At 37.4% G+C, this 20,190-nt stretch overlaps 1 protein-coding gene across 1 annotated transcript; it reads right to left on the bottom strand.

The window, feature by feature from the left end:
• Positions 1-367: 367 nt before the first annotated feature.
• Positions 368-20,180, bottom strand: Zc3h12b (zinc finger CCCH-type containing 12B). Its single transcript, XM_051178868.1, has 6 exons — positions 20,088-20,180; positions 18,722-19,481; positions 5,618-5,757; positions 3,984-4,218; positions 3,304-3,410; positions 368-2,156 (listed from the first exon to the last, which is right to left on the bottom strand). The coding sequence occupies exons 2-6, from the start codon at positions 19,324-19,326 to the stop codon at positions 736-738; spliced, it is 2,508 nt and encodes an 835-aa protein (XP_051034825.1). The 5' UTR covers positions 19,327-19,481; positions 20,088-20,180; the 3' UTR covers positions 368-735.
• Between the last annotated feature and the right edge of the window lie 10 nt (positions 20,181-20,190).

The raw sequence follows: 20,190 nt of genomic DNA, 5'->3' as shown, positions 1-20,190 counted from the left end.
GTTAAACTATATCTCTAGAAGCTTCAATGTGACCCTATACTTGGCTAAATATATTGAATGATCAGATACCCATGCAATAAAATCTGTGCTTACTTTTAGTTTTAAATACCTCTATTATAAAACCCTTAAAAGGTTAATTCACAATACAAGCTGATCCTCATGTATTGGCTCTCTAAATTGGACAGATGATCCATACTTTATAATATGGAATGTGTGACTAGGAAAACACTGGTGGCTGGGTATGGTGGCACATGCCTTCAATCCTAGCACTCTGTGTGTTTAAAGCCAGCCTGGTCGACATAGCAAGTTCCAGGAAAGCCTGTGCTACTACAAGGAAGGACCCTGTCTCAAAAAAAAAAAAAAAAAAAAAAAAAAAAAGAATGGTAATGAAATCCCTTGGGGTTTCTTGCATTTAGACAAAGCCTGGGTTTTGTCCTCCATTATCTCCACACTTCAGTGGAAATGGCATGGGACACTGGGCCAGAGAACTTAAGTTTGTGTCTTGACTTGGTCATTTATTAGCAGTGGCCTTGGCAGGTCAGCTAATCTCAGCAAATTTCAGCTTCCTTCTATTTAAAATTAGATGTTTCCAAGATCTACCTCACAGAGTTGTTATGTACTAAAATGATAGAAACATTCTGTAATTTTAAAAGTACAACACAAAGTATTACTTATTAGAATTATAGTATCGTGTATTATTACTATTCATATTTATGTAAAGAAATAAGTCTTATGTCAACGAGCAGACCTAAGCTTGGCAACAATCAAGGCTGCCAGTTGCTGAGCATCTGCCATGTGGGGATTTTTCTCCATCACTGCAAGGACAATGTTAGAAGGGAAGATGTTGCAGAGGTTCTTGTATGTCTGATATTGGTGCTCGGGTATCACATGCTCCCTGGCATCATTGCGCATTCCAACCCAAGGATTCCTCCAAAGCTGCTCCATTTTTTCAGGCATGCTCCTTACCATGACTGGTTCATAACATGGTTGCATGAGACCGTTACCTAAGGGATAGGAGTGGTATCCATAGGAGTCAGCTGCCCGGGGCAATGGGTCCCAGCTAGCATGCTGTTCCCTGCACAGAGGAGGCCGCCTTTGCCTCATGGGGTTGCTGTCATAGAGGCGGGAGTCAGAAATGCTGTCCATTCGAGTCATCACCAGAGCACGGCCTGGCTGGGAGGGTCCCACAGGATGGATATTGGGAGGCATAGTGTAGTCTCCAGAACAGCTAGAGTGTGCTCCAGTTGCTGAGTTGTGGGCATGTACAGCTAAGTGAGGGACTGACTGCTTGTGGGGTGTTTGCTTGGAATCTTCTGAACCATAACTTTGCACTCTCGCTAAGGCTTCATGGTAACCATGGGAAAACGGCTGAAGATGGTTGTGAGATGCTGAGCGGTGCAGCTTCAAAGTGCCTTCAGGATGGGCATCAGCTACAGCCACGTACAAGTTGTTGTAAGAGGAATAGTTGTCATTCCTGGTATGGCTCATGTGACTGTCAGTACATAGGCTGGGACTCCGAACATATACCCCCTGGTTTGCTTCAGCTGTATAGTACTCATGATTATGCATGCTGTTGATGCTCACTTTGGAGAAGTCGCTTAACACTGAATAGTAGTCATGGTCCCCCATGGTGTCAAACTTTGGATATTGCTCAGTATAATTAATAGGGGTACCATGACTGTTGGTAACCAGGATAGGGGGGTATTGCATGCTGACCATGTGCTCCAAAGAGGCCTTTTGATGTGGGAAATGGGAGGACCCTGGCACTGGGCTGCTGGCTGAACGGGTGTTGAGTGCACCCACTGCATGGCTTTTAGGGGGAGGGATGGTAGGGACACTTAAAGCAGTCACAAGTGAAGGAACAGAACTGGCCTCGGGTTTACGGGCAATGGACAGCCACTCTTCAGGTTCTGCAGCCACAGACCGGATGCTGGGATCTGATTGGCGCTTGGAGGCCACACGTTTGACCTCTGAGGTTATTTCACCTTTGGCGGTAGACATCCCTGTGCCACACTTGGCCAGGGTGTCTTCGCTCATTATTTTCACTGTGGACAGTTTGGCACTGATGCGGAGCTCATCAGCCACCGAACGCTGGGGTTGGTTGGCCCGCTCCGGATGATAGTATTTGCACTTGTGGCCGTAGGTGCATTTTTTGCCTGAAAAAATAATGCCTTGGGGTAAGACTCTCTCTCATAGTGATGTAACCCTCTGTTCCAGAAATTGTCCTAACATTCTGGTCACACAGGTTAGGGTTATACTGTTCAGGGTTAAGGCAGAAAATTAACTCCACAAAGATGAGCAACAGACAACACCAAGGAGTCACCACATACAGTGAGGGGAGAGGGAGAGTGGAAAGCTTCGCAGGAAATTGCAGTGTTAAGAGCTAAGAGCTGAGGAGTTGACTAGCCTTAGTTTTCTGGTGATGAACAACTTTTCTTAGGCATAATCTTTATGTTGAGGCAGCCTAGAGGAACAGAAAGCAGAATGATGTGGTGGGAAGAGCCGAGTGAGAACTATATTTCAAATGCAGCTATGCACTTCACTGGCTGTGGGACCTGGACGAGAGACTATTTTCTAAGGCTCATTTTCCTCTTTGGTAAACAAGATTCATGATCATGTCTATATTACAGGGTCCTTGTCAAGATGAAATGAGACAACACACATGAAGATACTCTGATTTGAACATGAATCGCAGACAAAATCAAAAACAACAACAACAAAAATAACACACCCCTCAGCAAGTAATTAATCAACAAACATAAACATCCTAAATAGCCTCAGACTAAACAGTTCATGTTGCACTGTTAGGCTCATAAGTTTTATATCAGGGGGATTTTGGTTAGGGCACAAGAATTGTATTTTAGATACAATGGAGGCAACTGCAGTGCAAGCGGGAAGAAAAAAAATGTTATAATTCATTGACAGAAGATATAGTCATCTGCCTGAGAAACATGATCTCGTTTAGGGTTAACCCTTTGGAACTGTCCCTTCTGCTTCCATAGGCTATGCAGTTTCTGCTTGGCCTTACTTCGAGCAACATCATTCAGGACTTAAGGCATCTAAAGAACATTTTCACAAGTGACAAATAATCTCCCCTTCAATTCTAGTTACCTTTGACTCATGCAGTTTCTAAGATGTTTCTTATGTACCTTACTGGGAGTACATAAAGACACAGATTTCCATACACAGACAGTGTGCAAACCAAGATTTTTCACTTGAAAGAGAATTCTCCAAATGAGAAGTATTCAAAGAATCTGTATGTTTCCCTTCAAGCAGAACTTAATTCTGTCCAGAAGTACTCACCATAAGGACATGGTTGCTTTTTATGTTCAGGAACAACAGGTCTCTTTCTTAAGAAATTCTCAAGGCTTGGACCATGGCGTCCTAAAGGATCATCTGGAGGCATAAATCTGAAAGCAAGACAAGAAGTGAACGTGTTTCCTTCTGTCACTACCACAGTTTATAAGAGTTCAGGCCTTCCGTCTCCTTGCCTGCACTATAGTCGTAGCCTTCTAATTGTGCTTTCTACCTCCCAAGACAGTATTTCTTCCTTTTGTTTCTACTTGATCACACAGAAAGGATTATTTTCTTGTGAATTATTCTTTCATGTACCAGTCATACTGCCATGAATGTTGGTTTTGCCCAGTACACCAGCCACTTCCATCCCTTCAGAGATTTATTCAGTGTTCTTTTCACATGTCATATTCAGCAGCCCTCTTTATTCTGTGAAGTTCATTTCAAAAGATAAAGCAACTTTTAACACCCTGTCATTATTGTCTCTATCCCCTATTTCTACCTTTCTTCTCAAATAACTTAAAGCCCCTTGATGGTGATTCCTGCTTCCTATTCAGACTTTTATTTTTGTAGCAACCAGCATAATCCATGGTATACAATAAGTGTTCAGTATATGTTTATTGAAATGTAATACATTACTAGTAGTAATTTGTATTTAACTGTTTAGAGCTTACTAGAAAGAAACTCACTTATCATTCACAAAAGAATACATCAGCAACCGCTCCTCTATAAACTTCTTCCATTCTGGCTTTTCAACTTGAAGGTCTCGGTAGTTATCATTGGACACAATGATGCCATCAGAATCAAAAGCCAATTTGACTATGAACCGGTCATCATAGCAGACCACCCTTCTGCCTTGGACCCTTCGGGATGGTGTGAAGACGAGAATCTTTTCCTTCTCCAGTTTACGTAGAATATCTTGATCTATCAAAATATGTTTATGCCACACAGTAGAAATCATCTTTGGAAATTTACCACATTTTCCCCATATTACCAAAACAAAAGTTAGCACTAGATAAATCTTTTATTTGTACTTGGAGAACAAGTGTGCTACTTTTTTGGCTGCAACATCAAATAGATTGTGACTTTAGATAAGTCATCTTCTCTTTCAGACTTTAGTGGTTTTTTGTTGTCTTTTTTTTTTTTTTAGTAAAATGAAAAAAAACCACACCTATATTCAGACACATTTAATTTTAATTTTAAAAAACTATCACAAAGAGTAAGAACTAACAGTTGATATACCATTCTTTTTGTTTGAGACCTGGGACCTCATAATCTTCTATATCAATGGCATAAGAGCAGTGATAACAGATGAGTGCTAACAGTTTCAACTGACCCCAGCAGTCTTGATATTTGTCTTGCCCATTTTCTGAAGCATCAAATTTTTCTTTCCCATGGGTTGAATTAAGAGCACAGTAAGCAAGTGCTCCACCATTGTTCCATATTCTTATCTCTAGCCCCGCTCATGACTGTTTAGGTTTAGAAATAGCAAAGACTTTCATTTTTTACTTTTACTTGCACGGGATACACATCACGATTCTTGTGGAATTTAGACACCTTTATGTTCATGAGTTCTTTCTTCCATTAAGAAATAATATTAAAAGTTCATTGTAGAATTTCACTAATATAAAGACAAACATAATTCAATTAAGTGTCTTATTGTATATTCATTGCTATTCTCTATTTTCTTGTTATGTGAAAGAAAAAAATGAAAACATTTTCTTTTTTTGTGGAGATTTAAAAAGTGTGATTATCTCTAGGCTCCAATCCTTCTTTGCCTTGGACACAGAGTGGTTCTTACTGTCTGTGGTGTTTTCTCCTCTCTGTTACACCTAATTTGTAAACACCACATGTTTCTTTGCTACAAAATAAGATTGCCTATATATCATGTAACCTTTAGTTTCTTGCAAAATTTAGTCATATTGATAACCCTATTTATTCCATATTGTCTAAAATGTATTATCTATCAAACAGGCTTCCCTGGGACTCACTATATGGCACAGGTCAATCTCAAGCTCATCATCCTTCTGCTGAAGCCTACTGAGCATTGGGATTTCAGGTGCACATCACCATTTCCATAAAAAGTTATGTGCCTTATGGTTTTATAAATTGAAGTTTTTATTTAACTATCACCACAAAACAAGGATGGTTTCATAATGGGTCACTTTATTTTAAAAAAAAATGCACTTACTAAAAGACATATTAGGATATTTAACTTAGAAAAGTAATCATCAAAATTGAGACCATGTGCCATTCTCCAAACTATCTTTCTATCTTTGACCCTCGAGGAAAAGATTTTTTTTTTTTAAATTTGAAACAGTACCTGTAATTGGTGCATCAGGGCGGGATTGCTCCTTTCTCCATGCTGGTACAAATACAGTGATATCTTTATGGCCTTTGTCTAGAAACCAATCCACAGCAAGTTGAATTCCTCTGCAGGAGAATTCTTCTTTATTCCCATGGCTTCAAAAACAATAGAGAACAAGAGAAAAAAAGATTAAAAATAGACATAAAAAAAGAAACACTCTACCAGCCCTTTTCTCAATACTGAGATTAATGAAAGACATTTTTTTCTTATTTTTCTTATACAATTTTCTTGACACAGATTACTACATAGCATAGTTTGGGGTGAAACTTGCTATCCAGAGGCTGGCCTCCCGATTGTGATGATCTTCCTGCCTCACCCTTCCAAGTGCTGAGATTACAGAGTACCAATATCATTCCTGGATAACATTTTCTTTCTTGATGATGTCAAACTTATATTTTTTTTCAAGTGCAGAGGATCAAACTCAGGAACTCTATAAGCTTGCTACTATTAAGTCACACCTCAATTCCAAAGAACACTTTTAAAAAGAGAAAACTGTGTTCTTTTTAATTGACTGTTGTACTATTATAAACTTAATTCAATGTCAAAGGTAGTTAATAACAACCCTCCACTTAACAGGAGACACGATAACTATGATTAAATTTCATTTTCCTCTTTCTGTTTCTACTGCCACCTTTGCTCAAAGATTCATGTATTCTCTTCATGACATACTGAAAAAGAAAGGTAATTATCACAGGTTTAGATAAAGCTTATGTGGAACACAGTTGACGTGAAATTTAAACACACAAGCACATGCACACATGTGCGTGCACACACACAGACACACACACCACTCTACAATGTCATGTTATAGGGGTCTCTTCTGTGTCATACTATCAGCCATTAAGCCTATATATTAAGATATGGTCCCAAATAGGCTGCTCATATTCCAGTGGTTGACCTTACACTCATGATCATACTGGCAGCAAAAACTGGACTTAGTGCGAAGAAAACAGAACAAAACAAAAAAAAGCCCTGAGTACATGGAGTTGGAAGGGAGTCATGGTAGAATAGTTCTGGTGGAAATTTAAGGTGAGGGAGTGAAGGGGTGGATTTGGTCAAACTGCATGAAATTCTCAAAAGTAAATAGAAATATAATAAGAAAAGATTTCCATACACCTAAAGTTGGAAGACATCCCCTAGCTGCATAGTGGGTACACCTCAACTAAGATATGCCCTTCCTTTGCATCCCCCCCATCCTCAGAGTCACCTGTTCCTACACCTGTAATTCACGTCACCCTTCCATGAAGATATAAAGTCTGGTTGCAAGCTTGCTCCTACTGTGAAACCTTCTCCCTTTGAGACCTATAAGAAGAAACTCTCACTTTGCCTTGTGGACCTGAATTCTCAGAGCTCTCAGCATGCTGCCATCTGTCTGTATGTGTATAACCTTAATTACTTTGCTTTTTCTTACCAAAATGGAAGTAAGATAGTCATCAAATTACTAGAATTAATAACTATAGCTCAATAAGAACTTGAAAGTTAAATAGCTTCAACTAACCAATAAAGAGATGCAAGCTGCTTACTATTTTAAACACGAGTGGCTGTTGTCTTCACCCCACTTACCTTAATAATAATGACAGCACAAAGACTAATAACAGTGAAATCAGGAAAAAGCTATCTAGCAAATGAATGGAAACTAAAATAAAGCTGACATAATCATTCTGTAATCTGATAAGTAGATTTCAATCCTAAGCTTATCAGAAGATATATAGAAGGGCACCACCTATTAATAAAGGGGATAATTTATAAAGATATAACATACACATTTTGTTTTGTGCTTTCTATTTCTGTAAATAATTAGGAATTTTTATTGGATTGCACTGAATCTTTAAATTGCTTTTTGTTAATTTTCATATGATCAATTCCACCAATCCATGAGCTTGGGATGTCTTTCCATCTTCTACTGTCTTCCTCAACACTGAACCATCTCTCTAGCCCCATGACCCACTTTTTAGTTGGGATGTTGATTTTCTTTTAGGTTTTTTTTTTCACTGTATATTCGAGATACTTACCCTCTTTCAGATGTATAACAAGTAAAGGTATTCCGATTCTGTAAGCTACCTCTTTATTCAAATATGGTTGGTGTCTGTTGCATTACAAAAGTCTTTTCATTTAACGAGGTTCCTTCATTAGTTTTTTTAATGTTTATGTTATTAGAGTCTTATACAGAAAGTCCTTTTCTGTCTCAATAATTTTAAGTGCATTTCCCACTTTCTCTTTTATCAGGGAAGGAACACAAGGGAGGAACTTGGAGGCAGGAACTGAAGCTGAGGCCATGAAGGAATTCTGCTTTCTACCTTTCTCCCCAATGGCTTGCTTACTAAATACCCAGAAGCATCAGCCCAGGGATGTCACTGGCCAAAGTGAGCTGATCTATGTCAGTCATCAATCAAAACTATTCCATGGCTTTGCCCAAAATCAATCTAGTGGAAATATTTTCTCAGTTGAGGTTACTGGTTCCAAAATGACTCTAGTTTATGTCAATTTGAAAACTAGACACCACAACCTGTTTATAACCAGGTCTTGAACTGTTTCTCTGTTTTTCTCTTAAAGACTCAAAGTTTCAGGCCTTAAATTAATGCCACTGACCCATCTTTATTTTTTATAAAGGGTGAGACAGAGATATGATTTTATTCTATATATTAGATTCTAGCTTTCCCAACGTAATTTAAGAGTGTGGCTTTTCTCCAATATGTATTTTTTTGGTGTATCTATATGGCTTACCTCTGGATGCATAATGCTTTATACTGGTCTATGTGTCAGTTTTTCTACCAGCACCTTATTGTTTTTGCTAATATGGCTCTGTAGAGTTTAAATAAAGTACCTGGTTATTTTGGCCACAATTATTTTGAATATCCAGGTCTTTTGTGCTTACTTATGGATTTTATGTTTTGTTTTTCTATTTCTTCAGGGATTTCCTTTGAAATACTGAATGAGATCGCATTTATTCCTTTGATAACAGCAATTTTCATGATATTAAATCTGCTATCCATGAGCATGAGAGGGCTTTGATTCTTGTAGTGTCTTCTTCAATTTCTTTCTTCACCATTTAAAAATTATAATTGTAAAAGCATTTCACCTTCCTGGTTAGGTTTATTTATAGATATCTTGTTTTTGAAGCTATAAGGATTTATATTTTATTCACCTTTTAAAATTAGTATTTATTTATTCTTAAGAGTTTCAAACAGGTATATAGTGTATTTTGAAAATATCCACTCTCATTTTCCCCCTCCAACTCATTCTAGAACTATAAGCCCAAATAGACTCTTTTATAAATGTATTTATCACAACGGAATGGTAACTAATGTCTCAGTTGATTACATTCTCTAAATACTATGATTAAAACAGCAATGAACATATATGTGAAAATAATTCTTGTAGCAGGATATGTAGTCCTTTCTGCACTCTGTATTTTTTCTTTTAGGAGTTTTAGAGCACCATATGATCATTTGGAGTTTTGCAAAGGGCAAAAGATATGAACTTTCCTCTACATGATGGTATCTAGTCTTCTAGTACCATTTGTTGTAGATGTCTAACTATAGATGTCTTTTTTCCAATTAATATTTTTGACATTTTTGTCAAAAATATGGTGGGCATAGTTGTACAGCCTTATGTCTGCGTATTTTATTCTATTCCATTTATTAATTGGTGTTCTTAGTACCTGCACTATTGGTGTCCTATTCAGGAAGTTGTCTCCTGTGCCAATGCGTTCAAGGTTACTTCTCACTTTCTCTTCTATAAGGTTTAGTGAATCTGGATTTATGCTGAGTTATTTGATTCACTAGAACTTAAGTTTTGTGCAGGGTGATAGATATGGATCTATTTTGCATTCTTCTACATGCATAGATCCAGTTAGACCAGCACCATTTGTTGAAGATGCTTTCTTTTTTCCTTTGTATAACTCTGGCTTCTTTTTAAAAATTCAGATGTTCATAGGTGTGTAGAATTATTTCTGGATCTTCATTTCAAATCCATTTATTCATCTGTCTGTTTTCACGCTAATACTATGAGGTTTTCATTACTATAGTTCTGTAATAGAGCTTGAAATCAGGACTGGTGATACCTCCAAAAGAGTGTTTTGTTTGTTTGTTTGTTTCATATGAAGTTGAGTATTGTTCTTTTAAGGACTGTAAAGCATGGGAGGTCTTTCCATCTTCTGATATCTTCTTCAATGTCTTAACTTTTTTATTATGCAAGTCTTTCAGTTGCTTGGTATCTTAGTCACTGTTCTATTGATGCAAAGAAACACTACGACCAAGGCAACTCTTAAAAAGGAAATCAATTACTTGGGGCTTTCTTATGGTTTGGGGGGCTTAGTCCATGGCAAGGATTAAGGAGGCAGCCATGTGTGTTGCTAGAGAAGTAGCTAAGAGCTACATCCTGATCCATAGCTAGACAGAGAATCAGAGGCAGAGAGACAAAGACACAGAGAGACTTGGGTCTTACATGGGCTTTTGAAACCTCAAAGCCCACGAACAATGACACACTTCCTTTAACAAGGCCACAGCTATTTCAACATTGTACCTTCTAACCCTTCTCAAACAGTGCCACTCTTTGGTGACTAAGCATTCAAATATATGAACTTATGGGGGGAACATTCTTATTCAAACCAAAAGGTTCTGTTTCCTTAATTTCATTCTCAGTCAATTTGTCATTTGTATTTAGGGTGGTTTCTGATTTTTATGAATTTGTTTTGTATCCAGATACTTTGCTGAAGTGTTCATCATTTGTAGAAGTTTATCTGTGAAGATTTTAGAGTCTTTTAAGAGTATAGTCATATCACCTTCAAATAAAGTTACTTTTTCTTCCTTTGCTATTTGTAGTGTATTGATTCTTCCAAGTTCTCTTACTGTTCTAGTTAAGAGTTTACATATTATATGGAATAGGTTTTCAGAGAGTTGATATCCTTTTCCTGTTCCTGATTTTAATAAAAATGCTTTTGTTTCTCTTCATTTAGGTTGATGTTGGCTATGGATTTGCTCTAAATTGACTTTAGTAGGTTGAGGTATGTCCCTTTTATCCCTAGTCTTTCCAGGACTTTTATCATCAAGGAATGTTGGATTATGACAAAGTACTTCTCTGAATCTAATGAAATTATCTTATGATTGCTGTCTTTCTGTCTATGTGGTCAATTATATTTATTGCTTTATGTATTTTATACTTTTCCTGCATTTCTAGGATAAATCTTAAGTGATCACAATGAATAATCTTTGATCTGTTCTTAGATTCAGTTTGCAAATATTTTATTAAGAATTTTTGTATTTATGTTCTTAAGGAATATTGGTCTATAACTTTCTGGTTTTATTGAGTATTTCTATGGTTTTGGTATCAGGATAATTTTGGCCTTGTAAAAATAATTAGATAGTGTCCCTTCTTTTTCTATTTTGTGGAATAATTTTAGGAGTATGAGTGTTAATTGTTATTGAGTATTAATGGTAGCAGTGTTCTGTGTTGTATATATCTATATATCTGGCCCCAGGCTTCTTTCTTTAGTATTCTTTCCTTCCTTCCTTCCTTCCTTCATTTCTTTCTTTCTTCTCTCTCTCTCTTTTTAGTTGGGAAACATTTGATTATTGCTTCTATTTCACTAGGGGTTAAGGGTTTGTTTAAATTGCTTATCTGATCTTGATTTAACTTTGTTAGGTCATATATATTAAGAAACTTACCAGTTTCTACAAGATCTCCTGAGCAAATTGGGAGTACGGATGTAAGAGGGAGATAGCTAGGAGGAAGAGGAGAGGGGAGGAATACATGCTTGATCAGGAAGATCCAGTTCAGATTGAAAGTGTAGGTGTAAAGATTTCACTAGACCCAAGATAAATGATCAATGGGTGTTTATTAGGAAACACTTACACATAACAATAAAGAACTGTTGCAGCAATTCTCTGCTCTTCCAATCAGGTCTGCTGACCCAAGAGAAAGAGGAGAAACCACACCTCATGCTTTCTTCTTTCCATTTCTGGACACCTAAAGCCACGCCCAAAGAGGCGTGACCACTGTTATAGGCTCACAGGCAAGACCCTACTACAGCCACCTGCTTCACAGAATAGCTGGCCTCTGACTATCCCTTGTTTATTTTCTGGAGATTGTAGCAACTGCTGCATGGGTGACGTGCATTGCATTTTTCCTCCTTTTACAATTTTTGATAGGTCATGTATTTTTAACCAAAAAGTCTAACTTTTTTTAAATATAAATTTTCAGGGTATTCTGTAACATTTCCCCTAATATTCACAAGTGTCTGTTTTAATCTCCCTCTTTTCCTTTCATATTCAATTTTGCTAATTTGTTTTCTATTTCTTTTGATTGATTTGACTAAGAGTTTAACAATATTGTTTACCTGTTCAAATAACTATTTTTTCTTTTATTCTTATTTTTATTCTTTGTAAACTGTGTACATCTATATAATACTGAAATCAATTTAGAGACTTTCTACTTGATTAAAATATAATTATACACTTATACCATATCTCTGGGACTTGTCTCTATTTACTCACATACCCATTATTCACTTTCAAACTCATAGCTTCTTATTCTTTACTTATTGATGCACATATATATCTGTTAATAAATATATGAATGCAACCTGCTGAGTGTGTTTAATGATGTACAGATATGTATACTTTTTAAGGTTACCACTTGAGGTTCGATAACCATTTTGGGAGCTCCTCCCTTGGGAAAACTAATACTCTTTCTCTCAGTAATTTTTAATTGCCTGTAGATCCTCATATAGGAATGGAGACCTATACAATTTCTCCCATCCATGTTATCGATGTTCAGTACTTGTTTAAACAAGCATACTGTTAATATTTCATGGGTGTAGTTCCTTACCATATTTAGGAGACAACAATGTTGCTGCAGATTTCATGGGTGTCTGGCTTTTACAATCTATGTGCTGCTTCGTCCATGTTTCCAGTTCCTTAAGTCTTGGGGCTATATTATAGATTTATCCAGTGGGACATGGGATCCCACAGTTAGTTGTTCTCAGCATTTTGAATAGTTGTGGTTTTCCTTAATGCTCTTCAACTGTTGTGAAATGAAGCTTCTTTGGGAAGATGAAAGAGCTACAGTTATCTGTATATTTCAAATGTAGTTGGGGCTTATAGTACATTAGGAAAATGGCAGCAGTTGGTTCTCCTCTGAGATCTACCAGTTGGCTATATTTACAATATCAGTCATGATTTCCATCCTATTGAGTGGACCGTAAGTCCAATTAGGCAGCTGTTACTACCAAGATATAAGTCTCACTGTTATATCTGTGGGATTATTTTGCCCTGTCAACCACTGTTGTAATTTATCAATGTCATAGCTAGGTAAGACTACTGAATGCTTTTCTCCCTTGGCACATTGCACAGTACCTTCTGGTATTATGAAGGTGAGTATCCAATGGTGGGGTCTTTGGTTCCTCTAAGAGTCTTGTATCTGAAGTGTGTATTGTCCTTAGCAATAGGAACTTACCTTCAACTTTGGGAGTCAACTAAGGCTCAGCCATAATATTATTATTCTTTCCATCTACTGTTTTGGAGTTGGCTTTTTCTTGATTTCCTGAGACCTTGATATCGAAGATTATTTATTTGAGTTCTTTCTGAAAACTTTGTTGGATATAGGCAACCATACCTATAAACTTCGAAAATATAAGAGTACTCTATCCCAAAATTTCTGAAAAGTCATCTTTTTATTATAATTTACCCTAGAATTTAAAGTTATCCTTGATTTTTTTCAATGTCCCACTAAAAATTCAAGAGCCCAATGTTCAAATTCCATGTGTGTATATAAAGTATTTCTTACAGATATCTGATAAGTGGATCTTGCTTTTTAAACCAATCATTTACTATTCTCTTTAAATTGGAGAATTAAAACTATTTAAGAGAGAGAGAGAGAGAGAGAGAGAGAGAGAGACAGAGAGTGTTTCTGTGTATGTATAGGGTGTCCAACTTGCAGAAGCCAGTTATCTTCTTATACCAAACAGATCTCTGCACTGGATGTCTACATTCTTCCCTAGATTTGGGAGTTTTATACAATAAATTTGTTTTTAAAATTTTAAATATATGTTATTTTATATTTATATTTATGATAATTTTTCCCGAGTACTTGCAGAAGTCAGAAACTGGCATTTAACCCTCTGGAACTGAAGTTATGGATCATTGTAAACCAACATGTAGGTGCTGAGAACTGAACCCAGGTTTTTCACAAGAGCAACAACTATTCTTAACAGTTGAGACATCTCTCCTGCCCCTAATTTCTTATTTTTAAAAGAGGTTTAATTTTTCACCTCTCTCTCTCTCTCTTTCTCTCTCTCTCTCTCTCTCTCTCTCTCTCTCTCTCTCTCTCTCTCTGTGTGTGTGTGTGTGTGTATGCGTGTGTGTACACTGTGTGGGTGAGTGTGTCTGCGAAGGTCAGAAGTGGATGTCAGATCCCCTGTGGCTGAAGGTATGTCCTCTTGTTGCTACTTCATTGATGTGGGTACTGAACTCAGGTCAACTGGAAGAGCAGTCAGTACCCCTAACTTCCAAAACTTTTCTCCATCTCCTTCTATATTTCATTAAGGATGTACTTGGAGCATGCAATGTGTATTTCAGCTTCTTTGTCTACCTCATGTATTCTTAAGTTTGCTCTCTTCTATCCTGAAATCCTTGAAAACTATAGTTTTATATTTGCTTATTTTTTCTTTATTGCTGCGTGAACATCATAGTTTCTGCCTTGTCTTCAATATCGAATTGTCTTCTGCTTTACATAGTCTATCAGTAATGCTTCTTGCTGTATTTAAATTTGCTTTATTTAATTTTTCATTTCAAATGTTTATACTTTAGGTATTTCAATTGTTTCATCCATGTTTCTGATTTTCTGAAGCAATCTTTGAATTGACTCATTAAATTGGCTTCCATTCTTCATGTATCCATATGAACTATCCTTGGGTCACTGGCCATTTTCCAAACTGAACTTTTGACTTCATTGTGTAGGAGTCAACAATTTCAATATGTTAAGATTTAACCATTAGGCAATGTGATTTTTCAGCAGAGTTGTGTTTTCTTGTGTGTTTCATATTTCTGTTGTTTTAAGTTGTGGTTTGTACATTTGTTGAAGGGAGTGCCTCTTGGTTTTTTTTGGGGGGGGTGATATTTTACCCCTCAGCCTTATTTTGAGGTCTCAAACACAACACTGAAAGAAGGGAAAAAATCAAACTTCTGTGCCAGCAACACCACCAAACTAAACCATAAGGCAAGGTACAATTTAAAGCTAGACAAGCCCTCTCTATGCCAACAACACTAGAAAATAAAGTGGCAATGACAATGCAGAATAAGCTATGAAGTTTTACATCTACTAGGAGAAAAGTAATTTTAAAAATGAAATAAGGAATGTGGGCATGTAAAAGGAAAGAACAATGTTAAATAAAAGAAAATAAAATAAAGAAGATGTGAACTTGGGTCATCCAGAAAACACCCAGGGACCTTAATGGCTGAGCCATCTCTTGAATCATTTCTGCTACAATTTACTGAGTAATGAACTGAGTTAAACTGTAATGACTAAAATTGTTGGTGGAGGAAATTTTTTAAAAAGTGTATTGTTCTTCACTTCATGAAGAGAAAACTCACTCTACAGAAATGTCCCAGAGACCTACAAAGATGACTAACAATCTGAGCAACAGTGGAAATGGTACCTTAAATGCCCTTCCCTGATAATGAGATTGATGACTAACTTATCCACCATCATAGAGCCCTCATCTAGTAGTTGATGGAAACAGAAACAGACACCTACAACTAAACACTGAGCCGAACTGGAATCCAGATGAAGAGAGGGAGGACAAGACCAGGCTACAGAAACAGACAGAGACAGCTGACCTGAACAAGGAGGAGCTAATGGGCCCCTCAGACTGATAGCTGGGAATCCAGCATGGGACTGACTCAGATCCCCTGAACATGGGTCTCTGTTAGATAGCCTGGGTAGACTAAGGGACCTCGGACAGTGGAACCAGGATGTATCCCTAGTACACAAAAGGACTTTGGGAGCACATTCCCCATGGAGGGATACTCCCTTAACCTAGAGGCAGGATGGAAGTCCTAGTCCCTACTCTAAATGACTTGACAGATTTAGATGACCCCTCCTGGAAGGCATCACCCTACATGTGGACTGGGGGGGAGGGGAGGGTGTGAATGAGGTATGGGAGGGTGGGAGAGAAGGAAAGAGGGAGGGAGAGGGAACTGGGATCGATATGTAAAATAAAAATAAAAAAGAAATATTTTAAAAGGAAAATGTACAACATAAAGGCATGAAAAATGTAAAGTTTGTTGAGGAAATGAGAGTATGTTTAGAGCTGTGGAGAAGGAAGGTGGAGACAAAGTATGTATACATTAAGGACATTAGGGATGTTAAAGAAAAATCTCCCTTGATGAGAAGTGTTCTTTCTGGGCTAAACTTCCCTGGTGTAAGGTTCCATGTTGTGATAATGTAATGGCATTTTAAGGAGAGAACTTAAATTGAAAATTCATCTGAAGGATTTCTCTACTGAAATAATAATTGTCTAGGATCATGTTTTTTTTCAGGTCCAGCAAAAAATGGCCTCTAGAGGCTAATACTGCCATAATAGAAAGGAGTTAGACTATATCTAGATATCCCAGCTGAACTGGGAAGCATCATATTCATGGTAATGCTTTCACAGACATTAAAATGAAAGACTTTGGGTTCATCAAGTCTTGTACCAATGTCACAAGGTGGTCCTAAAACTCCATTGCATGAAATAGGGAAGGTGTAGTGTAAGTTCCAACCGGAACTTCAGGATGTTGGAGGTACTGGTACTATAAAGACACCTACTGAGAAAAGTTGAGGGTACCAATGGAGTCATCATCAAAGAGAAGTTGTATGTTACAGGTAACAGGCCCTGGAGGGGTAAGGATTCTCAAGCTCATTGGAGCCCAGATGATGCCATCATAAATCCAAGCAACAAGACACCAAGACTGGATTTGCTGTTTCCTTGCTAGGTTTTACATGTAGCTGATGAAGAAAGATAGACCCTGAATTAACAGCAGTCCTTGACTGAACAAAAGGAGCATTGTAGCCATACAGCAATCTTCATCTTTCTCTGCTTCCTGACTGTGAATGCAATGCCTTATGTTTCTACCATCACACCTTCCTAACTAATGGACTGTACCATCAAACTGTGTGCCAAAGTAAGCCTTTCTTTACTTAAGCTCCTTTTGTCAGATATGTTGTCATATGAGTGAGAAAAATAACTAACATATTCCACCCTCCTCTTCCTGCCTTTCAATGGTTTTCTTTCTCCCAATTTTCTCATTTGCTGTGGTGTGACTACACACACCCATACCGTATGTACATATAAATGTATATATTTAAGCCTAGGTTATGAATATAAAAGAAATATATGATAGCCTGTCTTTCTTTTATTTTAGTACACTCTTTTTCCCCCTTTTCCTCAATTTAGAACTCTCCCTCCTCCTTCATCCATCTTTTCTACTATGTTCATAAATAATAATTATGCATTTATATCTATATTAGACAGAGAAGAAAAAAAACAGCTTTTCTTTTTTCTGAATTTGAGTGATTTTTCTTAAAATGATAATCTCTGGCTCACTCAATTTTCCTTCAAATAAGAGTCTTTTCTGAGCTGAGCGATGGTGGCGCACACCTTTAATTCCAGCACTCTGGTGGCAGAGGCAGGTGGATCTCTGTGAGTTCAAGACCAGCCTAGTCTACAGAGTGAGTTTCAGGACAATCAGGGATGTTACACTGACAAACCCTGTTTCAAAAAACAAACAAACAAACAAACATCAATAATAACAAAACCAAAACAAAATTCTTTTCTGTATACACTGGTTACCTTGTTCACTAATTGATCTATGGGCATTCAGACTGGTTCTGTATCTTGGCTTTTCTGAATAATGTATCAATAAATGGGGATATGAAAGTATCTTGGTTGTCTTCTTGGATCATACATACATACATACATACATACATACATACATATATATATATATATATATATATATATATATATATATATATTCCCTAGGACTGGTACACTTGGACCATATCTTCTTTTATTTTTAGTTTTTTCAGGAACAAGCACACTGACTCACATAAATGATGACACTAGTTCAGTCTCATCAGGAGTCAGTGTATTAGTTTCACATTGTTATAACAAATTGCTACATGTATAGTAAGTATTATATTATAGTTGAAGAGATGAGGAATCTAAAATTGAAGTTTTGGTAAAGCTGCTTTCTTTCTTCAGGCTTCAAATGTTTCTTTTGACTTTCAGCTTTTAGATTCTACTCTCATTCCTGTCGTCATGGCCCCCTTTTTACACTCCATTTATTGTTTCCATAGCGCATCTTAATACTTTTTCTGATCCTCTTACCTTCCTCTAGCAACAAGTCTTGGCCAGCCTTAATCATACAAGGTAATGTTTCCCAGCTAAAACTGAAGTTAAATACATTACATAATGTCTATTTTACTATTTCACAGATATACAGGCTTCAGGGATTATCATGTGGATATCTTTAGCACAGAAGTATTTATTCTACTATAATCACCGAGTTTAGAAAAACCACAGCTGTCATTGTGGGGTGGTGCATCTTTAAGGGTATGAAGATAAGAAGAACATCATTTCTGGTTTGGGAAATGGCATGAATACAGGTTATAGGTATAGAAACCAACATAATTTCCAGATCGCAATTTGCCTTGAAGGAAGACAGAAAGAGCCCAGTGTGGTGTACTAGTGATTGGGAATTACAGAAAGTCCCTAAGTAGGCCTTCAACTGGCAATATATAAGCAGCAGTTTTGAGGATGATTAATCTAGAAAGGACAGGACATTGGCACTACATATTTTTTCTCTGACGCAGCGCCACTAATCTGTAATGTTTTGTCAAAGATACTTGAAGGAAAAAAATGGCAGCAATTTCAAAGGAGAATGAAGAGGCAAGGGAAGGATAGTTCTCCACATATAGGAATGCAAGACACATACAACAACTGAGAACTTACTATAGTGCTTTGCAATGGCAGACAATTTCCATTTTAAAAGCAGAGAAAAAAATAACCAGGCTTACCTCATTGCCACATTACTTCCATCAATAACAACTGGTCTTAAATTATCACTATTATCTATTTCATCTTCAAGAGACAATTCAGGGCTTGCAATCTCTCTGGAGCTAGCCCCTCGTGGCAATAACAGACTCAAGTTGATTTGCCCTTCTGAGTCACCTTTGTTTCCAAGTCTCACAAGTTCTGCCAGCACATCATTAATAAGTGATTCTGGGCCTAGTTTATTAAGCACTGATTGAATTTGTTCTTCTGCATAGCCCAGCTTTAGAGCAAAGTCCATCTTGGCTTGGTATTCCTTCTCTAAGTCTAGCTTCCCATCCTGTAAAATGCTGCTCTGGGAGAAGCTTGGCCGGTCCAGGCAGGGTGACCTACAGAGTTGGCGATGTGGCTTGGAGGGCATCTCTTTCTTCTTCAGCTGAGTATCTACAGGTTGGTAGCTGTTGTGACTAGTCCTAAAGCTTCTCTGCTCAGGGTCACTCTCGGAGCTCACCCATTCTTCAGAATCAGTATTGCCTCGGCCTGTGCTGCCCTCCTGCTTCGACTGCTGCTTCTTTTCCTTGGAAGCACTCTTCTCCATTTTTGGTGTCTCCAGTGCAGCTGTGGCCGTCATCCCGTTCACTGGGTTCTCAGATCTAATCAGCTGGTTTTCTTTTTAACCTGCTTGGAATCCATGTACTGCGACATTCCTCTAGAGTAAAATGTTGGGGTAGCGATGGTGCAAGAGTTTGTCTGTTTGGTTTTGTCTGTTTAGATGCTAGGCAGTCTCTAAAAATAAACACAGATGGCATAATCATATATAATAAGCTTCTGGGAAAAATATAATACACAGTTTTTCCCTCAGAAATTACAGACTATTTGGCATTTGACATTCTTGTTTACAATGGTAAAGACAGTCATTAATTCTCATAAATATAGATACAATTTCAGTAGGGGTAATAAAGGTATAACTCCTGAAAGCACAGTTAAAGCTATTATTGCAAATTAAAGAAATTGCACTCAAATGGTGTGCGTGTGTGTGTTTGGGAGGGTTGTTGATAGGACTCTTTTTCTTCCATTTTTTCTAGGAAAGTATTTCTAGATACCCCACCAGATTCTCCTCCTTATGAATGTGCTCTACTCCAGAGAAGCATCATTACATTTTAGACAATGTCAGGAATCTCATATTTTAAGGAAACTAAATAAAGACTAAAATTGCTTTTTGACAATTAAAGTATCATGCAAGGGAAACATTACAAACACATGTTCCAGATATGGGAAAGTTGTGTGTGTGCATGTAAGCACAAGCATTCCTGAAAATATCTGCCACCTCTTTTACTTATAGTAACTGGTAAACAAAAGAAGCAAACCAGCTGTGCACAGAGTGATGCATACCTCAAGTCCCATTATTTCAGGAGGCCAAGACAGGAGGTTCCCTTGAGCCTTGGGAGAGATATCCCTCCCCGTAGGCAACAGAGGGAGACCCTGTGAATTAGAA

Source organism: Phodopus roborovskii, unplaced genomic scaffold (genome assembly GCF_943737965.1).
Source record: "Phodopus roborovskii unplaced genomic scaffold, PHOROB, whole genome shotgun sequence".
NCBI classification, from domain to species: domain Eukaryota; kingdom Metazoa; phylum Chordata; class Mammalia; order Rodentia; family Cricetidae; genus Phodopus; species Phodopus roborovskii.
Note: the sequence above shows the minus strand (reverse complement) of the source record. Positions and strands in the feature narration are given on the sequence as shown.